This window comes from Oculina patagonica, unplaced genomic scaffold (genome assembly GCF_052425735.1).
Source record: "Oculina patagonica isolate OP01 unplaced genomic scaffold, crgOcupat unplaced43, whole genome shotgun sequence".
In the NCBI taxonomy this organism is placed as follows: Eukaryota; Metazoa; Cnidaria; class Anthozoa; order Scleractinia; family Oculinidae; genus Oculina; species Oculina patagonica.
This window is the reverse complement of record NW_027558287.1, coordinates 20773-44140: the sequence shown is the minus strand read 5'-3', so window position 1 is coordinate 44140 and position 23368 is coordinate 20773. Positions and strand designations below refer to the sequence as shown.

The following is a 23368-nucleotide window of genomic DNA, read 5'->3' as shown; positions in this document are numbered from 1 at the left end:
TGACAGAAATGAAATACATGTTGAAATTCATATCCTATGGTACCTTTTTTGTAGGCTTAGGCATAGGATTAGGTCAGGGTCTGTCAGTGACTTGATGTTTCCGGAATCAAACATGAAATTTAGTATGGTGTAAAGAAAGATTGATACGAGATGGTCGTTGTCCAGTTAACAACACAAGCTATTCGAAAAGAGCTTTGGAATCTCCCAACCGAAGTCGAACCCATAACCTCCCCACACCGATGTTCTCTTACCGAGAAGTGAGATGAAAATAATGAGTCACCTTCTACCTTTCAGAAAGGGAAACGCCACTAGGTATTTAAACACTACAAGACGATAGCCTAGCACAAAAATTTAATAGAAAAAATGTCGGGAACTTTTCCGCCCTCTTTAGAAGACGGGACAAGCTGATTGAGTTTGTCAGTGGACCTAAGCATCAACAGAAAAAAAATTAACAACAGAACTGTGGAGGGACAAAAAAGTCAAAAACTCGAGGCTCTAGTCGGTTGACCTAACAACAAGGGCCCAAAACGACAGGTCCAACGAATAGAAGTTTAACCATCAGGAGACAATTCGGTTTAATTGAACGCCGGTCAGCCGTCAAACCACCGTTTCATAGAACAACTGTGACTTTTAACGCTTCTTTGAATCTGTAGTTTCGGCATAATTTTGCTTTAGTTACACGTATATAATTTCTTTTCTCTCCAATCCTCGTTTGCAAACCCGAAGATAAATTTCAAGCGTATAACAATACCTGAATATGGTGTCCCGGCCGTGCCTCATGGGCATTTATGCTCCACTCAGAAAATTTAGGACCCAGCCTGTTCAAGAAGAACGGAATGTTGTAATGTGCAGGTTTATGGCACATCGGATCACTTCCGTCGTAACTCTGTATACCGCTGGACGGGTTCAGATCAGGCACTAATGCAACTGGACAGTTGGGTGTTGAGTGTTTATCTCCCGCGAAGTAGAACATGTCCGTTATTTTGGGATACAACATACTCATCACCTGATGAAGTGAATAAAAGCATAAAATGACATCGCTATTTTGGGGACGTGGTATGATCTCATCAGTTAAATAAAGTAGGAATAGGAATAAAAATTTACAGGGCATCTACACGTACATGTAGCTAGTGGCTCTTCCGATCCCACTGATTCCAGATCGAATTGAAAGTTAGTGATGTTGTTTTTTTTTATGAAGAAAGGAAAACCGGAGAACACGGAGAAAAACCCTCGGAACAAGGACGGGACCAACAACAAACTCAACCCACATATGCATATGACGCCGGGTCCGGGAATCGAACCCCGGGCCACATTGGTGGGAGGCGATCGCTCTCACCACTGCGCCATCCCTGCTCCCTGAGCAGGGATGGGGCAGAGCATTTAAAACAACATATGCTAGCATACTTGCAAAATACCTGTTGATAAAATAAATTAGTTCAGTTACAAGAAACAATGGGGTAATACATTCAGCGAGACAGTCTATATATCTAGTGCATTCTTACCATTCTGGCCTCTTTGAACCAACTTTGTAAAGCCTTCCATCGTTCTGGACAAAATTGTTTTGCTCCGTCAATACTGCTGCATCGTTCATATGCTTCATCATTAGACTCGTTATCAGGGAAGGCTTTATCATTGAAGTAATTATCGTCTGAGTCAAGCTTCTTCTTAAATTCTTCGATGGCTTTAGTTTTGTTGTCTGTTCCAATGTCGCTTCTCGCAGCTTCTATGGCCTATGAATATAATAATATCGGTTGCAGATAAAATGCAATATAACAAGCGTTTATTTTTGAACTACAGATACACAGTCATTTCCAAAAATAAGAGTTCCCTTACTTTAGTCCGAAAAGAAGAGAAAAACACAGTTATCAGAAACACTCCTTGCAAAATCTCTAGATTTCCAAGTAATTATCAATTTCAATATGAATTTTGCAGTTAAAGAACTTTACTAATTATTACTGATGTAGTCATGTATTGATATGCGAAAAAATTATTGTAAAACGCTTTATAATTGATTGTTATTTGTTTTGTTTTTCTTGTTTGTGTTGTTTTGTTTGTATAACATTTTTCTTTACATTGTGCTTTTGCAATGCTGTAACGTTTTATAGCCATGCAAATAAAGCTTTAGTACCGTTGTTGTTGTTGTCATGATAGAAACGGTGTTAGCAGTACGGCCCTTAAGTCCAGTTTGAATATTGCTCAGTTTCAAATCTCGTTATTAATAAGGTGTTCTTACCAGTGGGTAAAGCTTGGCCAGCTGCTCTTGGCCCAATTTGTGAACATCCATTGGCGTCATGTCATTAGTGGTGAAATATGGTAATATCATGGCGTATGTTTTTGAACCGTTCAGCTTGACTCCAGTAGATAACTTTGTGTTTGTTGGCCAAGATGTGTTCTCGTTACCATCAAACCATACATGAGCTAGTGGAAGAGAGGCTAACCCGCTTGAAACATTACTTGGAACGCAATAGTGGTAATGCTCGTACTGTAGATACCTATATAAGGAACAAATTAAGGTCATTGCCCTGTTTTGCATTGCGCATCCTTACTGCGCAGAATTTTAACAGCGTAATTAGCGCGCGCGCGCACATCAACAAAATGGCGGCTTTTTTCTATGCGGCTTAGTCCGCGAGAGAAGTAAATTGTGATAGATAGATAGATAGATAGTTTATTGATATTCTTACATGGCAGTCTAAAAACTGAATTGCGTAAAAATTTACAGACATAAATTATTAAAAATACAACTATTAAAATCTATTATAACTATATTAAAAATACAACTATTAAAATCTATTATAACTATATTAAAAATTTGACATAGAAGGAAAAAAACTATGTTTAAAACGATTTGTTCTAGCCTTACATGCTTGAAAATGACGTTGACTTCTGAGGTTATACATATTTACATTTTCTTGTGGTATGTACTTATGTAATTTGTGGCTACTATCCAGCATAATCTTATTAAAGAGTTTCTTGCACAGGATAGAACGTCGTTCCTTTAGGGTGCTTAGATTGCAACTTGATAGGATATCCTGATATGATGCTTGTGGATCGATAATAAATAGCGCGCGTTTCTGTACACGTTCTATATCGTCGCTTAGGTAAGCGGGAAGGCTATGGTGAAAAGCCGGCGCGCAATACTCTAGAACTGGTCTTATGCATGTACAATAGAAGTTAAGAATGACCTTTCTTGGGACACAAGCTCTTTTTAGTAATTTGATAAAATATAGTCTTTTGTTGGCCTTCTTTATGATTTCCGTAACGTGGTTATTCCAATGCAACGTATCGGTGATGGTGACACCTAATATCTTAACACTGTTGACCAAATCTAGATCTAAACTATTAATCGAAATGGGAGCAAAAGACTGTTTGATTTTCTTAAAGTCTATTGTTAACTCTTTGCACTTGTCCACATTAAGTTGGAGCTTGTTGCAGCGCGACCAGAGAGCTACCGTGTCCACAGCTTCCTGAATGTTACTTTCACTGTCCTTTGCGACCACTTCAGCAAGGGTAGTGTCATCGACGTATTTCCAAGTCTGTACATCAGAGGGGCTGAGATCATTTATCATAAGGACAAATAACCAGGGGCCAAGCTTGGTGCCTTGAGGCACGCCAGATGGTACGGTTCCCCATTCTGAGAAACAGTCGGCAGAGAGTTTCACACGTTGTTGTCTGTCCATCAAAAAATCACAGACCCAACGAGCGACACCACGTGGTATACGAAGAGACAAGACTTTGTTGACTAATGTTTGATGATCGATCAAGTCGAAAGCCTTCCTGTAGTCTAGTTGGATTATTCTCACTGCAGCGCTGGTTCCGTCTGTGGCTTGTGCCCAAGTGTGCAGCATGGAAACCAGAGCGTCGGCGCAAGAGGACTTCGGTATGGCGCCAAATTGGTTGGGGTCAACAATTTCCAAAATAGCAGGGCCAACATAAGCATGGACAACAAAGTCCTCAGCAACCTTTGACAGAGCAGCGGTTAGCGAGATTGGTCTAATGTGCTTCGAGACGACCGTAACAGGCTTGACTTTGGGTAGTGGGGTAACATCAGCATATTTCCACTGCGAGGGGAGCCTTTGCTCAGCAAATGATGAATTTAGTATTGAACACACTGGGTCAGCAAGACAGTCCGCATACTCCTTGAGAACCCAATTAGGCACTTGGTCTGGCCCCGATGCCTTGCGAGGATTTAAAGCAAGGAGGGCCGAAGCAACACTGGTAACACTGAGGTTGACAACATCCGAGTCAGGATCAAAGGGAGGAAGAGTCTCAAGAGGGTTGTACTCCTGCATAGGCTCCAGCAGGGCGGTGTTAATAAGATCAGCAATTTCCTTTGGTGACTTGTTCTCAATAGCATCCAAATGGAGTTGCGATCGAATGTCATCTCCGCCTGTAGCAGTAGTCATCCCGGCGATCTTTTTCACTTCACTCCACCACCGACTCGGATTGGTGGTCTTTAAATTGTCCACCTTTGTCACTTTCTCCTAAACGAGCCTGGTGACCTATCAATTTTTTCTCATATTTTGGGTGTAGCGATCAAATTTTTTTCTGTAAACTGAAAACAGATCAATTCATGTGTTTGAAAAATAAATTATGGCTAAAAAAGTGTACTTTGCCAGTACTTGCAGAGGAATTATAAAGGAATTATAGCGGAGCTCGCAAGCGCCGAAGGCGCGCGCATGCGTAGCCCCATACCTTAGAATTTTTGGGAAACCATCGAGCCGGAAAATTTTGGTTGTCACGTGACCGTCCGACCGTACGCACGGAAAAGGACTGGGGATGAATTACTGTGGCAACCCGCGTTTTTTTGGCGCGAAATCTCAGCGTTTAATTCTCTTGGCAAAGAAATTTTTCAAAACGACTCGGGCTATTGTCAAATTCTATTCAGCGAGTCTGAAGGTTAGAACTTGAGAAAAACGTATTTATTTCGGTCTCTTGTTATGTCAATGTCGACAAACGAGAGTGGAGGAAACTTAACTTCGAGGAGACAGGGTTTAAGCGAACTGCGACGGGAAAGAGAGCGAGAAATATCAAGAGAGAACAGACGAAAACGTAGCGAAGAACAGCGACAAAAAGAGCAAAAAAGGTGCCGACAGAACAGGCAAAGAAATAGCGAAGAACAGCGAGAAAGAGAACGACAAAGAGGACGGCAAAGAAGGCAAAGATGTAGGGAAGAACAACAGGAAAGGCAACGGAGACAAAACGAACAGTGTTTTGGTGAAGGTGAGTACGAAACTGCAGTGTTACATTTATACCGTATTTTACTTGCTTAAAGCTTATGTTATTCCTTAGTTTTGCCACTAAAAAAATATTACTATTCGTTGAAATTCAGTTTTATAAATAGGAGCCTGAGAGTTTGATTCTGTGATAAAAATGTCTTCGAGACTGGAAAGCAAATGCTCGATGAAAACCGGGCTAAAAGCATTCCGGTTCAGTGTCAGAAGGAGTAAAAACACTGAAAAACAACATTTCATTTTCCAGTATGTTCGATATGTTTTCTTTCATACTAGCTGTCACGAATTTTTGATTTTTTTCTCTCGTTTAATGCGTTCTCCGGGTTCGCATAAAAGCCGATAGCTCAGTTTGTTTTATATTAAAAATTTTGAATTTACTGTAAGGCCATCCCCTTTTTTTTCTCTGTTTAGCGTCGTCCGACCGACCCAGATTTTCGCGTTTTCAAAAAAAAAAAAAAAATTTATACAGAAGGTATAGAAGGCAATGACACATTATTTTAAATAATGTTTCATCCTTTTTTCGCTGTTCTTGTTTGAGTTTAACCACGACGTCGATTTTTCCTTCCTCCATTGCCGCCATGTTGACTTTGTAACCATGTCTTCTTGTTTACAGGCTCCACGGACATTATGCTGAGGTACCGGGCCTCCTAGTTCCAGACTCCTTATCCACTTTTTTTTTTAATTTTTTTTTTTTAATTCCGACCGACCGACCCAAAATCAGAAAACACATACGACGATAAACGAAAAAAAAAAAAGGGGATGGCCTAATACCGGTATACCCGGCGCGTTGTGAACTTATCAAAACTTAGGGAGTAGTAGAGAGTGAGTTTTGTGACATCATTTCACAAGACAAAATGGCTGCTGATGCCAGATAATGTAAATCTTCCGCTTTTTGGAAGGACAAGAGCCCATCTTAAATGTAGCAACGGACTTAAAAAATCCCAGAGAAAGCTGTGTGCCTAAAAACAGAATCTGCTGCGCCAATAGAGAAGAAATTCTGAATAAATTGCCCACCATGGATTTTCGGACCTTTTGATCTGGTTTATGCTGGCGCTGTAGTTTTGACGTTTCTCGGAATTTGTCTAGCACTTTCCCGGAATTGACGGTACAGTAACCTGACGTTTATTTTGTATTATAATTCTTTTCTTAGTTATGCGTGTTACGTTGTGAATAAATCGAAACCGAAGGCTATGAGCAATCGATGAAAGCCATGACAGCTCATGATCAATCAGTATTGCAAATTATCGAAAATGAATAAGCTTATTAAACTCAATCAGTCGGTTGATATTGATAATCAAAATACAACCGGCCCTTACTGACAGCTGATCTGACAGCACTGTTGAATTGAGTATTAGTTTAGAAATTCTGTAGATTGATTTATAGACATTTCGTGCTGTTTTATGCTGCTGTGATTTGCAAATATTTTTATCATCTCGAATTACCGCTTTTCCGAAACTGTGCAATCAAATTGATGTCATTTATAGCTAACGTTTGCCTGAATGTTTAACGCAGTTCTTGGACTACTGTATTTCATTGTGTGATTTACTACTGTCTTCTATTTATTCACGGTTAAACGACTAAGATACCAGGGCTTCTTTTTACATTCCGTTTTCATTTGATGAAAACTGAAGGCAATGAACGATCTATAAAATGGTCAAAATGCATGATATTGCATTGCAATCGATATGACTGAAGAGGTGACAATCCAAATCATTCAATAACAATATTGATAATTGATAAACAATATTGAATGCATAAGCCTTTGTTGTTATCCAATATCATCCACTTTAAATTTTATCCTTAAATAGCAGACAACACAGTAATTATCAATTATCGATCTAATAAATGACATTGAATTTTAGCAGTCCTAACACATTACAAGGAAATATCAGACTGAGTCCTTTTATCAGAACAACTTTAGAATGACGACAGTTTGATTCTTTCTGAATGCAATAGAGTTGTTGATTTATGTCATACATTTTAGCTGAGCCTATTCATTACCTGTGTGCCCCTCTCTTTCAGTGAATCACTAAGTATCAACACTGAGAGATAAATATTTCTGATCAGTTATTGTCATCATCCAGATAATAATGATAATTGACATATTTTTGCACGTTTTTGCTAGGAATGTACTATTATGGTGCAGACGAGTCGCAGAGGCCTGAAGATTTGGAAAGGATTACATCACATAAAGGATTCTTAATTTCTGAAAATCATGGTTTGGGCAATTGTATGTTCTATGCACTGGTGGAGCAACTTCAAATAATGTGAAAGGAATAGAAATTTCACATGAAGAACTGAGAGTGAATTTGGTGCAATTCCTAAAGGAAAATTACAACTTGGTACCGGTAAGTCATTGATAGTGTTTCAAGTGACATTGTAATTTTGTTAGTAAAAACTACTAACATTCATTATTCCATAATTTATAAAAAAAAGACTTGATTTTAGTGTTTAAGATGGAATCCACTAGGAAGTCGAGTAATTAATATTTATTAAAGTTGGACAAAAGTCAAGTACCAGAATAATTTAAAATATCCTATTCCTTATTGCGTTATTTCCTAACCTTAATAAAAGGTAAAGATGTAAGTAATTATCCGTGATAACACCAACAATAATTTCTTATCAGAGTCTGAGAAAATGAATTTCAAAGTTCACAAGGTATAGGCAACATCTCACGTGTAGCCATTCAGTTTTGTAAATTCGTCTTAAGCGATTCAGTGGAATTTAGCGGAACTTCGAAATTTGTTTTTGATGTTTGGTGTTGTTAGAAAAGATTTCTTTTGATAAGATATTTGAAGCAGTAACAAAAAAGTTTGCAATAAGGTACATAATTTTGTCCAATAACTACTCGAAGTCCTGGCGGATTTCCCCTTAAAGCATTTTCTCACAAGTGCGATTTTGTTTATAATTTCACTGCCTTATTTGTTGATTGATCACACAGGCTTTAAAATGCATAGGAGCTACTTCTTGCTTGAGTGCCCAACTTTGTTTTAGATTGACTTGTGTCCTTTTCATGTCATGCACTTTGGTACTGTTCCCTCATTTTTCCCGTTGTCTTTCTCGCTTGACTTTACGCTGCTCTTCTGTTTTTGTTCCTTGCTTTTTACCTTCGCCTTTCCATCTCTGCTTCATGCTGCTCTTTGTTTCTCTTTCTTCGACTCTTTTTGCTCTTTGTCGTTCTCTGTCTTTTTCTAAACAGTTTTTAGGGGTTTTGAAAACACACGTCTGGGTACAATATTTCGTTGGAACATATTATTAATGTATTCTGATTTACTTTGTTACTCTTTCTATAGACTTTATAAGTAAAATTGATCATGAAAATTGTTTACGAAGAAATTGGCTGAAAGCCCTGGGGGGGGGGGGGGGGGAATCCAATGGAAGAGACAGGGATGTTTTTATTGTTTTGCTTAGAGGTATACATGATTTAAATTATTTCAGATTTTGGTCTCTCTTTGTGTGTTCTGGGAAAAAGGAGGGTATTTTTTGCCTTCAAGGTCTCGTTTAGGGTTGCACAAGAAAAAATATAGAAAAATATCAATTTTAAAATGTACCAAAATGGTATCTTTTAGGGGTCAAAAAGTGTAATCAATGCCCAGATTGGTCCCCTTTAAGGGACGGTTTAATTCAAATTTTCTGACGAGCATCTCTGCCTGTTCGATATGGGAGTCCCCTTTCCCCACTAACTTCCAGGGCTGAAAGTTACTTAATTTCTACAAGTGCAACTAATTAAATATCTTTTGGGCATAAGAATTTTCCTTATCTTCCACCGTGAACAAAAAAGGTCATTACACAGCAAATTCATCTATCAAGTAGCTCAGTAAACAAAAAGGCAGTCAATTTATAAATTTTAAAATACTTTTCTTTTATAAGACTTGTACTTGTACTATACGTATATACTTTGTGTGAATTGAATTTCTTTTATTGCCATTCAAGTACAATAAAAAAGATATTTGCTAGTCCAAAACATGACTTTGACTTTTTGTTTGCACAGAATTACTGCATTGAGATCTTGGTACATGTAAATAGTTCCTTTGATTTTAGGAACAGAAAAATATCAATCTATCGCTAATTAATTATATGTCATTTTATTTGTTTTAACCCCTTGGAAAATTTGTTTTTCCCTAAAAATTATCCTGGTTCTTGAGGAATTAAATATGCACAATTAACATGTAACAGCATACTTAAATATAATGTTTTCATTGTTTAAGAAAAGAGGGGGTGGGGACGGTTGAGGCCTGAAGTGTAAAGGAACACAACACAAGATGGCGGATGTACAGAACACGTTTTATTACTATGAGCATGCGCCCAATGTAGACCGCTGACCTAAGCTTACAACAAATGCTACATCCCCCTTTTTTTACGAACGTTACAAAGGAATAACAAAAACAAACCGAGACTTAATGACTGAACTGTGACTAAGCAAAATGGTCCTTAACTTGTAAACTCAACAAACAAAGTTAATATAAGTATACTAAGAGTTCACACTGTCTCTAGTACTTAACATAGTCTTTAAATCTCTCAGGCTCACGGATTGTCCTACCAGATCGAGAGGTAGTAGTCGTTGGCGTTACAACCGGTTGCGTTTCAGGATGCTCAGGGGTAGCTGCAACAGAAGTTGACTCTGATCCTGTTTCGATTAGGTCATCATCAGTTGTGACATCTTGTGTTTGTGACTCTCCAGTCTTTAACAGATGCCGACGATTTCTTCGGTACTCTCCATTCTCCGTTTCCACCTTATAGGATCTAGGTGAAGGAAGAACTTGTGTGACTCTGGCCGGGTTCCACTTTCTGCCTTCCTTTACTCTCACAACCTCACCTTCCTTCAGGGGTGGCAATTCCTTAGCTGTCTTGTCATGGTGCATTTTCTGCTTTCTTTGCCTTTCCTTAAGTTTTGGGAGCACTTCTTCAGGGTCATACGGTTGGGGTTTCAACATATCCTCAGTTACAGGGATGGGGGTTCTCAGACGTCTACCCATAAGCATCTGAGCTGGCGACAAATTTACACCTTCCAAAGGCGTATTTCTGTATGAAAGAAGGGCTTTGTATGGGTCATCAGCCTTCTCCAGCATAGCTTTGAGGGTTTGGACCGTTTTCTCTGACTGACCATTAGACTGGGGGTAGCCAGGACTAGATGTGACATGCTGAAAACACCAATCTTGTGAAAACTGCTTAAACTCCTCAGAACTGTAACATGGACCGTTGTCAGACATGACGACTGATGGGACACCATACCTTGCAAATTGAGACTTTAAGGCTGTAATGACTGAAGTGCTGGTCATAGAGTTAAGCAAGGTCAGTTCTGGCCACTTGGAGTAATAATCAATGGTCACAAGGTAGTTCCTACCGTTTTTGTACAGAAGGTCTGTGCCAACCTTAGCCCAAGGCAGTGGCGGAATCTCGTGTGACTTTAGCGGTTCAGACTGCTGATTTGGCCGATTCTCTAGACACACTGGACACTTCTTGATCTTCTCAGTTATTTCTGTAGACTTACACCACGCTTGTAGACCAGGTTAATTTCTGGGTAGCGTTGGAGTTGAACGAGCATCCTTTGCAGGCGCAATGGTGATGCATGTAAGGGCTTTTTGATGATTGACTCTAAAGGCTTGTGATCCGTTTCAATGGTGACCGTACGACCCACGATATACTCTTGGAATTTCGCACACCCGAATACCACAGCCAAGAGTTCTTTTTCAATTTGGGCGTACTTCTGTTGGGTGGGCGTGAGTGCCTTTGAAGCGTACGCTATGGGTTGCCCTTCTTGAATCAGTGCTGCACCCAGACCTGTTGAGCTGGCATCCACTTGGAGGGTTAACTCTTTCTTAGCATCGTAGTACCCCAACACAGGCGAGAGAGCAAGAGCTTCCTTGACTTTCTTGAAACTGGCCTCGTGCTGCTCTTCCCAGTGCCACTCTACATCCTGATGTAACAGCTGTCTTAGGGGTGCAGTAAGGTCTGACATGTTTGGAATAAACTTGCTGACATAGTTAACCATGCCCAACAGTCTCTGAACACCAGCCTTGTCAGCTGGCCTTGGCATCTCGACCACTGCTCTTACTTTCTCTGGATCAGTCTTCAACCCATCCTTTGTGAAAACGTGCCCGTGAAACTTCACCTCTTCCTGCTCGATATGACACTTGGACTTCTTTAATCGCAGATTGTTGTCTCGGGCACGCTGCAAAACAGCCCTCAGATGGGTATCATGTTCTTCCTTGCTGCTTCCATGCGAAATTATGTCATCCATGATAACTTTGACTCCTGTGAGCCCTTCGAACACTTGCTCCATTCTGCATTGGTACACTTCTGGGGCAGACTTGATACCCATTGGCATCCTCAGGTAACGATACCTCCCGAAAGGTGTATTAAATGTCAAAAGTTTGCTACTCTCCTCATCCAACTGAATTTGGTAGAAAGCCTTTTCAGCATCCAAGGTTGAAAACAATGTAGCTCCTGCGCAACTGGCTGTGATATCTTCCACTAAAGGAAGTGGGTAATGTTCCCTCTTAATGGCTTTGTTAAGATCCCTTGGATCAAGGCACACCCGAATGGACCCATCTGGTTTATCAACACACACAAGACTGCTAACCCAATCTGCTGGTTCATTTAAGGGCACTTTCTCAATTATGCCAACACTTTCCATGCGGTCTAGCTCTTTTTTCAACGGGTCCCGTTTTGAGTGAGGAACTCTTCTGGGTGGGTGGATGACAGGTGGGACAGAGGGGTCAATGCTGATGTGATATTTCCCGGGTAGGCATCCCAGCCCTTGGAATACGTCTGGAAATTCATCCAGGATACTTCTGCTACTGATAGTGTTTATGCGTTGTATTAGACCCATCTGTTCACAGGAAGCCCGACCTAGGAGGGGAGTATAACTGCCATCTACTACTTGAAATAAGACTTGATGTTTCTGCCCCCGCACACAACATGTCAACTCACATTTTCCAACTGGTTTTATAGAGGTCTTCGAATAACTTTCTAGTCTTGCAGAGGATGGTAGCAAAGGCATAGTTGTGATCTTGTCATACACAGTTTTTGGCAAAACATTACACTGGGCACCAGTGTCTAGCTTAAACACCTCTTGAACACTGCCAAAATCTACTGTTTCAACCCAGTCTTGGTCCCCCGAGTTGACTGAACCAATAAACATAGTCTCAGAGTCAGAGTCAAAATCATAAACTGTGTTTACCTGCTGTTTTTGTCCTCCTGGGCTTTGGCACATCCTTGCAAAATGATTCATCTTCTTACACTTGTGGCATTGTTTACCAGCTGCTGGGCATAAACCTCTCCCAAGCCCATGAAAAATACCACAGTTCCTGCAACCAATACCACCTTGATGCTTACGACCTGAACCGTCTACTGAATCTACTTTCTCAACTTTGCTGCTCTCGTCCTTTAAAGTCTTCATATGTTGTTTACTCGTTTCGGAGATACGTGCGGCTTGTAATGTTCTTTCGAGATTCTGATCTCTTTCCATAAGTCTCTCCTTTGCACTCGGGTCCTTGAGGCCCAGAACTAACATGGACGTTACCCAGGATTCTTCTTTGTTGCCGAGATCACAATTCTTGGCAAGTGTTTTCAAAGCGCTGCAAAATTCGTCGACTGTCTCGCCGTCTTGCTGTTTGCGTTCGACAAACAAATGGCGATTAAAGTGGATTGATGTCAATGGCGCACAATAAGCCTTGAATTTCTCCTCCACTACCGCTATTTTGTTAAGATCACCTTCGTTTTCCCAAACGAAATTTGAATAGACCTCCACGCATTCCTTTCCAAGCACATGGAGCAACGTGGCGACTTGAATTTTTTCATCCTTCTTATCGAGACCACTTGCCACTTTGTACAACTCCCAGGACATCTTCCACCGCCGCCATGCCTCGGCTTTATTCGTCGCCGCACTCAGTATGAGAGCTTCAGGCGGTTTTAGGTGCTCCATCCCGCTTCTGACACCATGAAGTGTAAAGGAACACAACACAAGATGGCGGATGTACAGAACACGTTTTATTACTATGAGCATGCGCCCAATGTAGACCGCTGACCTAAGCTTACAACAAATGCTACAAGGCCCAGGGTTACTGACGGGGATGATCGAAGAATTTTTTGGGTTTGAAATTTTCAATTCCGAGATTTTTTTGGGTTGGAAAATTTGGGAAGTATTTTTTTGGGTGTCTGTATTTAGATAGGGGATCCCGGATTTTTCGGGGTATTAAAAACGAACTTAAGTGCCTTTGTCCATGGGCCTTAGCGTATTTTATGGTATGACAAATAAACAAAATGGGCGTTCTTTGTGTTATGTTATTGCCCCTCCTGGCAAATTAGGGGTAATTTGACAAGGGTTTTTTTTTAGGGGGGGGGGGGGTTGTATTTGGTCCAGGGGTTTTTTGGGTAATGTCAGAAGACTTAGGGATTTTTTGGGGGGGTTCTGAGTTTTGCCTCCATTCGATCATCCCCGTCATTTACCCCCACCCCTCCCCATTGAGGACAAAACTGGGCCTACAAGATCTGCTTAACCTGACCTGATAAATTTTCTGGACTACTTGTAATGATTTTGTGGGAGAAGTGCAAATTGACCTGTTGGAATTCCGATTGTTAATACCTAACTTTAATAACTAAGCTCAAGCCCTATCTTATCTTGTTGTCGTACTAGGTATAAGTATACATAGAACTTAAATTCAGCTGAAATTCCACATGGAAGGAAAGGCTTACTGAGTTAACTTTGATAGCTGCTAAGGCCAGAAAAGCCAGCTGAGCTTGTTGATGAGCCGGGGTAGAGTTTTTTAAAGCTTAGCTACACCCCTGATTAAAGTTTTGGGCAGAATATGCATGCTTTCATGGAATTAATCACAGTGCTTTCAACAGCACCTGTTAGAAAGCAATTAAGATAAGAGTCTTAAAGCAAGTTATTTTGTAGGGAAAACTCATTAATTTTAGCTGCTGATTCACCCCAAAACTTAAAAAACTCACCAAAGCTCCGGCATGTGCCAGGTCCTAAGCTTATTGATTAAGCACTATTAATGTCTTCAGTAGGTTGAAAAAATTATGCTGTCACACTCACTGTGAATTAAGGATTTTTTGGTCCTGAACATATCTCCCAAGTGAACACAGTTCCTGGGCGGCCCAGGCAAAACTTTGAAAAATATCTCTTTTTTATTTATCTATAGAGTCTTCTGAATTACTTTAATATATTAAAATTAAAAAATATTGATGCCAATGATCATCAACAAAATTATCTGTCTTTTGCCTTTTTCAGGGTTAACGTACACGAGTAGTGGAATTTGCACAGAGAAATGCAGACACACAGAGAGATAAATGAACACATTATTATTTATTCATTCAGATTATTTTTTTCATTGCATGTACAAACTAATACTTATGTACTTGCACTGTATATGGACTGGTGTAATTTTTAAGTTAATAAAATAAAGCCAGAGGTGATACAACCATGTACATATTTCTTAAAGGATCTCTGGTAACACAATATAAAAATATTATTCATTTATTGCTACCCAAACATTTAATTCCCAGTGCTCACACTGCAAAGAACAGTAATCATGATAATGGGATAGGCTGCAGTTCATCAATCTCTATTTAACAATTAGACTACGAGCCCAAGTTTTCTATGAGCAAATAGTCAACGAGGCGCAGCCGAGTTGACTATCGCTCATAGAAAACGAGGGCGAGTAGTCTAATTTTTTTAGTAGAAACTCTAAAGGATTGCAGTCCAAAACCTACAATATTGTGCACTTTGAAGACAAAAATGAAGAAAATTTACCGCTTAAAGAGCTACGCGAGCGCGCGACTGTTTTCTATCGGCGAATAGAAATCAGTGGGAGAACCAATCAGATTCGCGGATTTCCATTAGAACACAGCTGAGTTTCTACTAATAACAAATATCACATGTTGCAATATAATGCAATCTGTTGTTTGTAGCCAGCCAAATTTTTACTTCACCGAAACCAAACTCAGTCATTAAATGATAAACATTGAACACAGCTATTTTGGTTTGTGGGTGTGTCTCAGTTGTGTCTCACAGATCAGTTATTTGTTGAAAAGTCTTCTGTTTCAGTACAGTTAATTATTATGTTATATTTGTTGCTCATGCTTGCTGTAGCATATCAATAAAGATAGCTTCTAAACAAGGAAACAACACAGCTTCAATATGGCTGAACAACACATAGAGGATATTACATGGTTGCGCGGAGATATGAAATTTATCTTCGAGTGTTCAAATCGATATCTCACGAGTGAGCGCAGCGAACGAGTGGGATATCGATTTGAACACGAGAAGATAAATTTCATATCTCCAAGCAACCATGTAATATTCTGTTTATTATATAAACCTACTAATTACGATGTTTTTGACGATTTTCTGAAGATTGCCGACCATTTTCCGAAGATTTCCGAAGATTTGCAAAATGTTGTCCGAAGGTCGTACGAATGTTTCCGAACATTTTCCGAACTTTTCCGAAAATGTCCGAAGATATCCGAAGATTGCCGAGGAAGATCCGAAGATGTTTCGACTTAATGTCGATTTACTTTGGCTCTTTCAGCATTGAAACAGGGCAAACTTGTCAGAAAATGTTTCGAAATCGATATCTTCACATGTGAAAATAACATGTTATTTTCACGTGTGAAGATATGATTTTTTCGCGCGAAAGATTTCCTGGTATTTCACTGATGTTTATATAATAAAACACTTTATTCGCTAAGCATCCTGGGTACATATGGTGCAATAGCTTAACACAACTTCCGGTTATGTAACAGTAGTCTAAATATATTACACTTGCATGGTTTGATATGCAGGCAAATGAATGGTTAAATTTTTGCCAAACAATCTATACCTGAGTTTATGACTAACAAACAGTATTTCCGCTTGGGCAAAATTAATTTTTGCTTAGTTTACATGTAGTTAACAGAACTGATATGAAGGGAAAAAGGTGCTTAATCCTTTTGGGGGACCCTACAGACTGTATTTGGCACTATGACAAAATGTCACTATTTTTGCCTGGGGCTTGCTTGCTTGTTTAACTCCGGTTTGCTAGCAGAAAGCTGTTATTTTTCGTATTGGTCCACCATTTCCATCAAAAAAAAAGCTGCCATTTGGGGTGAGGGGGTGGGGGAGGGGGCGGGGGAGGAGAGAGGGAGCGGGGGAGGAACAAGTTACATGTAAGTGTGGATTCCTTGTCAGAAGAGATTTTATCCTAATGTTTGTTTATCACTTAGCTACAAAAAACAAAAGCAACATCGGCGTTTTCTTTCTTTCATCTTTTGTAAAATCTGGAAAGTGTGTGTGTGTGGGGGGGGGGGGGTGGGGGGGGAGGATTTGACCCTGTTTGAAATCCTTAACAGGTGGGGCATCTACAAAGTGAGGAATATGACCAAACTTTTCAAAATGTCAAATGCCCCCAGGGGGTGGGGCATAGGCGGTTTTAAAATTGACTGATACATAACATACCAGTCATGGTGGGGGTATGAATATTTTCTAGAACAACGCAAGCTTTCTTTGTTCTAGTTCATCTTCGAAAGTTTATACTAGTTTATCTTTAGGAGGTTTAATGCACAGACTGCTAATTGACAATCCTTTTTTATTGATCAATTTTTTTGCTCTTATATGGTGCTGTTGTTCATGGTTAAAAAGGATACAACTATATATGTATATAAAGAAAATAACATGAATCAGTCTAAAAGGTTTAAAGGGCAAATAACCAGGGAGCTCCGCTTTTAGGCTTGCCTAAATCTATATTATGGAATATACATGGTCGTCTTGCTCCTAAACGAATCTGGTGACCCCCTTTTTTATTTCAAAATTTAAGTTCCCTTGAAGTAATAAACCAGTAGGCGAAGTTTGGTTAAAAATCTATGTTCAGTTTTATTTCGGGGCAATGACCTTAAAGTAAAAAGGAATAACCATTTGACCGAACGGCCGGACCCATTGCTTTCAGTGGTGTAGCAGCTCTAGTAAGCTTGTAATTCTACTGGTTCTCTTGTGTAGCAGTTGCTATTGTTTTGGTGGCTTAGGACATTTTTTTCCTGTTGTTTGTTCTATTGTTATATCAAATGGTAGTGGGCCATTTATGTAAGACCTTGCAAGAACTGCTACCCGACCCATTTCATTCAGCGAGTTCCTCGATGAAGCGAATGTGATGCCGAGTTCTTCGATTTGAAAAAATGCAAATGATTTAAAAGCTTCTAGCGACAAAGGTGTTAGGATAATCCAACTGGACAGGGCGGTTTTTCTTAAAGGCACCGTGTCACGGATTTTAGCCCAACTTAGGCATAGGAAATGACCAACAAATTTGTTTAAATGTATAAAATAACCTCTCAAAACAGCGAAGGAATATGTAAATAACACACCAAATGCAAAAGAAGGTACGGATGGCCAAAAGTGTCGAAGATTGAAACGGATTGCGATGTGGGCTTTTGAAATATGGTCCGGCGGAACCGTTTTCAAAGTTAATCTTGTCTGCTTGTAACTTTAATTTATGACGCCCGGGAGACACATTTAGCTGCAAGGAAGCTATGGTTTTGTCATTTAGTATCAAAGCATTAATTTCTTTGCAAACATTTAGTTTCATAGCGAATATTTGGCAAAATTTAATAACATAAGATTAACTTAGCCGTGACATAGTCCCTTTAAGGCCTTGACAGGGATTTCTCTTGTACCTTGTAGAGATTGAAAATTTTAAATTTTCTCATTACGGTGTCATGTAGGCAACAACTCCCAAGCATGCCTTAGTACTGTGGGAACAAATATTCAAAGACAAACTTATTCTAGTAAATAACACTTAAAAATTCACTTAACAACAATATTACCTAAAATTCTATAGGAAACTCAGATCAATGATTTACTAAGGTATTAAAATACTAATATACTGGACAGAGACGATTGAGACGGATTGTGTACAATGAACTAGTTAAAAAATCTATGCTTTATCCAAGACGCGTCCGGCAAGGAAGTTTCTTAAAGGATTTGCGTCACGGACAACACATTTTAAAAAATTTGCAAAGTTTTCAAAATTGTTGTTCAAAATTTGTCTTAATCTCTATCTGTCGAAAATATTTTTGGTTATTTCGGCTTCCTTTGTTGTTTTTCTACGTTAGAAGACTATTATTTTGAGGTTTCCCTTCAATTTGAAAAGGATTAGAAAAATTGCTTAATATACCGTGACATTGCTCTTAAACATTGCAAGAAATAACAAAACAAAGCGTAGCCTGCGTGGCCGGCGTTCAAAGAGGAAGGAGAAGGGGCGTTCAAGCGCGAATAGATCATATTCGTATCCTCGATGTTGGACTGGAACTAGCTTGCAACGGAAGCTTATGCGGGGTAGTCTTTTCAAATGCAAATGACATGAAGCTGTTTTAAATGATATTCCCCCACATTAGCCTCGTCCATTGCAAGCTAGTTCCAGTCCAATACCGAGAATACGACTACGGTCTATTAGGTCTATTAGATTTACCTCAGCAGTTGACTCATCGGCTTTCCCATATATTCCTCAAGGTAATTAATTAAAGACTCCTTTACAGTTTTGCCATGATCTTTCTTCCACTTGTTCTTCATGTCGTCTGTAATGTTAGAGTAGTAGGCATCGTCGAGAGCATCTTTGACGTAGCCCTCCTCCAAAACACCTGGGATATAGAAATAGGGAGATTAATGTAGCGACGTGTGGTTTAAAGTAGAACCTGTACAGTAAAAAATGAACAGGATGGTATGCTTGACCTGACAAGTCCAAGAAGCTCGAAGACTGTGCAACGCCAGCAAACCACTTCCCATTTAGCCTAGGTACTGACACCAACCAAGTTCGTGCTTAAAAGCTCTGACGACCAGAGCTTTTCGGCAAGAGTGGATTTCTCAAAACCTGTTTAATCTATTAGCACTGTGGTTGCCTTTAACTCAGCAGAAATTGCATTTTCGGGTTTCTTTCAGTAGACCCGTTCGTGGTTTGGATATAACAAATTTAGTCGAGCAATTTCCTCCTCGGAGACCCAGGGGCAGTAAGTCGAGCGAAACGAAGGGAAGAAATCGTAGTGACAAAACTCTTAAAAACTTTCATCGCTACAGGAGCCCATTATCCGGAGCGTGCAACTTCCGTATATTTGTGCAATGGCGTTTTCACAAGTAAAGTTATTTTTAGCAAAGCCCTTCTCGCGAAAATTACTGCTTCCAATGAAGTTCGCTTCTATACTGCGTGAGGAAATACTGAAATCATCGCTTGAAATGCTGTCAGGACACTACGAAAAAGTTTCCTCTCATGTATCCGCTATGTTAACTTTCCAGGTGGACGAGGTGCTGTAGTTACCTATCAACAGCCTATTACGAAATCACTTGTGATTGGCTATCCGAAACCAATTCGCGGGGAAAACATACCTTAAAATAACTTTACTTGTGAAAACTCGTTTCACAGACGAAGTATGGAAGTTGCAACTTTCGCCGCGACAAACTGTCCCTTGGTTTCCGAGGACGAAGGGGTCAGTAACTGTGAGCGAAACTGAGAGTCTGATTCCTCTCTAAGCCAACAAATACGACTTAGTCAAACGGACTCCATTATTACGATGACGTTATAGTTTAAAACGATATGGATAAGTGGATTAATTGCGGACGTGGTTTTGTTCACGTCAGACCACCCCTTTGTAAACACGCGCTTATGGGTCAAGGCAACATGTCCGGAGAAAAATATCTTTTTATTATCAGGGATAAACAAAATTGACAGATTTGCCTTAATGGATACATAAACCTTTATTATTCGCTTGTTAATAAAACTGATTTGAACGAATCTGTCAATCACCTAAAGTGTGATGAAATGGTCTTCAATAATCCTTTATGCATTAACAACAATCACAACGCAACGAAGCTATGTGATTTTAAATGAAAATTTAGCGTTTTCTCTTGCAATCTCATCTTTTGATGTACCTTATAGAAAAAAAAGATTGATGTTTTTGTCGAGGGGTTTTTAATTCCGTTGGTGTCACTTTGAGGAAAAATAAATGTAGCCAAAAGATAAACAAAGCAACGTAGCTATTTTTGTTCTGACAGTTTATTTTTCAAATTTGTTAACTAAGTGTACTGAATTGTTGCAATTTCACCTCTGTGCTTTTTACCTTGCAATTGCCGATTTTCATTTTAAAACGTTATACTTTATTAAAGTTCCAATGTTATTATGGTATATATGTGTTGCTTGTCTGTTGACCTCTATCATGTTAATTCGTTCTCGTGATTGAGCATGATTGCCTAATCAAATACTTCTTAGCAACTGACTGCAAACCACCAAGACAACAATTAAATCGGTGTGTTAGGTCACGCAATTCAGGTATTCAAACCAAATGAAACTAATGTGGCTTTTTTCAGTAGTTGAATTGTATTTCCACGTCACTTTTAACTAATATTGACTAGTTTTGAAGACTACTACGCAAGGCTAAAGCAGCACGACCTAACCTTCATCAAAAATGTTGAACTATAACACTTCCAATAATTATGTCGAAAATCACTCTTTCGTAATTAAAAATAGATATCACGGAATTTACCACAATATAGATATCGCATTTTCCCCGTACCTTAATAACGTCTATCAATAAAAATAAACTAACCTGTTTCGTTCTTTAAACCGATGTTCAGATATTTCCTTTTAAGCGCATTTCGTCCCGATACACACGCCTCTTGACTGTAAACCATCCCGTGGAGTTTTCCCATTTTCAAGTTTTCCATGTACCTCGAAATCCCCTCCTTGTAACCTTTTAACTTGTCCTCAATCAGTTTCAAGTCGTCCAAGTTTTCAGGCTTTAGTTTTTCTAGCATCCCCTGCAAATACTTTCCAACCTCGCAGATGGGTTGTTTGCTGCAATAGAAGGTCGGTCCCATCATCCAATCCCCAGCGTAAAAGTTCATGTCAAAAGGATGTCCAAACATCGTTTTCAAGTAATGCTTCAGCTGCGACAGTGCTTTTCTTTCCCGTGGTTTCAGCTTGTTGGAGTCCACTTTTACTTCGTTCACATATTTGAGCAGATTTGTTGCCGTGTCTGTGACATCTTTGATGTACTCAGGCGTCGGGTTGTAAGCGCTGTACTTCTTCTGAATCTCCTCACGAGTCGCATCGGGATCATCTGGTAACCTAAAAGGAAGCTTCTCGTAGTATGCCTTTTTCACGCGCGAGAGAATGCCGTCCAGATCAATCCGTTTTGCTTCCTTGGAGTACTCACAAAAAGTCGAAGAAGTTTGCTCGCCCGGACCTTTGTTCTCTGTTTCCTCTGAATCTTTTTCTTTTTTGATGGCGAGAACTATTAACACAACCCCCACAATCAAAACGATAACAGCAATTACTGCAAAGACAATCAGCCAAATCCTACCCTTGGACTTGTTGCCTTTGAACGCAAGAGTTTCATCGACCTGCATTTTAGTTATGTCCTCCCAGCTCCAAGCACGGAAATCAGATCAGATTTCATATGCCTACAAAAACAGCTTTGCTAAGATAGCTTGTTGTTTACCTAAGCGCCAACTATTTACATAACTTCGTGGTGACTGCAAGCTGGGGGATACCAACATCTATTTATGGCCTCTGTGCTATTGTTGAGATGTAAAATCACGCGATTGGTATTGTGACGATAGGTTTTTCCTTGCTTTGTGTGTTTGAACCCACTTTTGAACTGTAACTGGAAAAGCGTTGAACTTCACTGAAATATGACTGAAATATGACTTAAATACGGGGAACTTGGTGACCCGAAAGTACACAATCGAGTTTAATACAAGTCAATCAACGCTCACTGCCTCTGTGCTATTGTTGAGATGAAAAATCATTCGATTGGTATTTACCCGTATAACCTCCTACCCCCAAATCCCTCCCACCTCCCAACTCTAGCACTAAAACAATTTTTTTTATTTTTAGAATTTTTTATTTATTTATCTATTTATTTTTATTTTTAAGTTTTTCACGCCAAATCACGTGTAAAGTTTTTCTTAAATAAAATTGTGAACGTAAGTGGGCCAGGGATACTTCGCTACACAAGTATTATTAGGGACGGACCATTATTTTCTTGGAGGGGGGGGGGGGGTGAAAAAATTTCCTCTGCAAACTTTTTTTTTACTTTATGCACCTCTGCAAACTTTTTTTTCGAAATTCTTACTATTTTTTGTTATACATATCGTTTTGCAAACAATTTCTTTTGTCTTTCCAGGCCCTGCAAACAATTTTTTTCAATATTTTTCATCCCCCCCCCCCCCCCCCTCTCCAAAAAAATAATGGTCCGTCCCTTATTAGCAGTGTCAAAGCGTCAGAGGGCGGTGGAACGGGCATGCATACAAGCGTCTCTGCTACAGAGGGACTGGTACTAGTCCGCTTTTACCCTCTTGATTCGCTGTTTGGCTATGGAAAATGGCGGCTGACAGCTGAAGGCAAGGTCATAGTTGCTCTATATTATGAAATCGCTGTAATGCAGAAACAAATTCAATATCTGGTACTGTTCTAAGGGATACACAGACAATATCTAGCCTATGGTTTATATTAGATCTTCTTCGTGTCTATGTTTTTCTCTAGTTACATAAACGCAGTGTCGAAGACAGGCCGTCGAGCAATCCGGTGCGAATGTCGTATCTTAGTAAGTCTAGTAAGCTAGTCAAATGAAAATGATAATAAACGCATGAAATACCTATTGAAAGGCACCTTTATTCGTTTAAATTGTGTATGCCTCATAGAAGTGTTGAGCTTATAATCCAATTGTTAATTAGTAAAATTCTACTGGTATACTAATACAAATGCTGCAATCTGATTGGCTGAACTATCGAACACTATCAGCCACCGCGAAGAAATCTCCAGCTCATAATCTTATTGTTTGGAAGGCATATTTACATGAATTAGGCAAAAACTGTCCAAGAAGAATCCTATTTTATTACAATTGTCATGAAATTCTATAATTTGAAGTAGATGGGAAAATCAGCACCGTAAAAAAAATTATAAATAAATAAATAAATGGGTAAATAAAAGCGAGGAAGGATAAAAAATGATAATAAGATGGAAACTATTATAATTAATCTTTCAGTCGATATTGATTAAGCTGTAACTCAATAAAAAAAAAGGAAACATGTCTCAAGCAAAAGGAAAACAGAAAACAACAAAAACACGATGTTCATAAAAAATATTGTAACGAATTGGCCGTGTTCA

At 39.4% G+C, this 23368-nt stretch overlaps 2 protein-coding genes across 2 annotated transcripts; one reads left to right on the top strand and one right to left on the bottom strand.

Annotated features, from left to right (window-relative positions):
• Positions 1-51: 51 nt before the first annotated feature.
• Positions 52-21893, bottom strand: LOC144640718 (uncharacterized). Its single transcript, XM_078499803.1, has 5 exons — positions 20805-21893; positions 18680-18848; positions 2234-2492; positions 1503-1730; positions 52-1006 (listed from the first exon to the last, which is right to left on the bottom strand). The coding sequence occupies exons 1-5, from the start codon at positions 21604-21606 to the stop codon at positions 734-736; spliced, it is 1731 nt and encodes a 576-aa protein (XP_078355929.1). The 5' UTR covers positions 21607-21893; the 3' UTR covers positions 52-733.
• On the top strand, positions 4651-14499 carry LOC144640719 (uncharacterized). Its single transcript, XM_078499804.1, has 3 exons — positions 4651-5220; positions 7357-7573; positions 14473-14499. Exons 1-2 carry the CDS (start codon positions 4938-4940, stop codon positions 7500-7502), a joined length of 429 nt encoding a protein of 142 aa, XP_078355930.1. The 5' UTR covers positions 4651-4937; the 3' UTR covers positions 7503-7573; positions 14473-14499.
• Positions 21894-23368: the final 1475 nt, after the last annotated feature.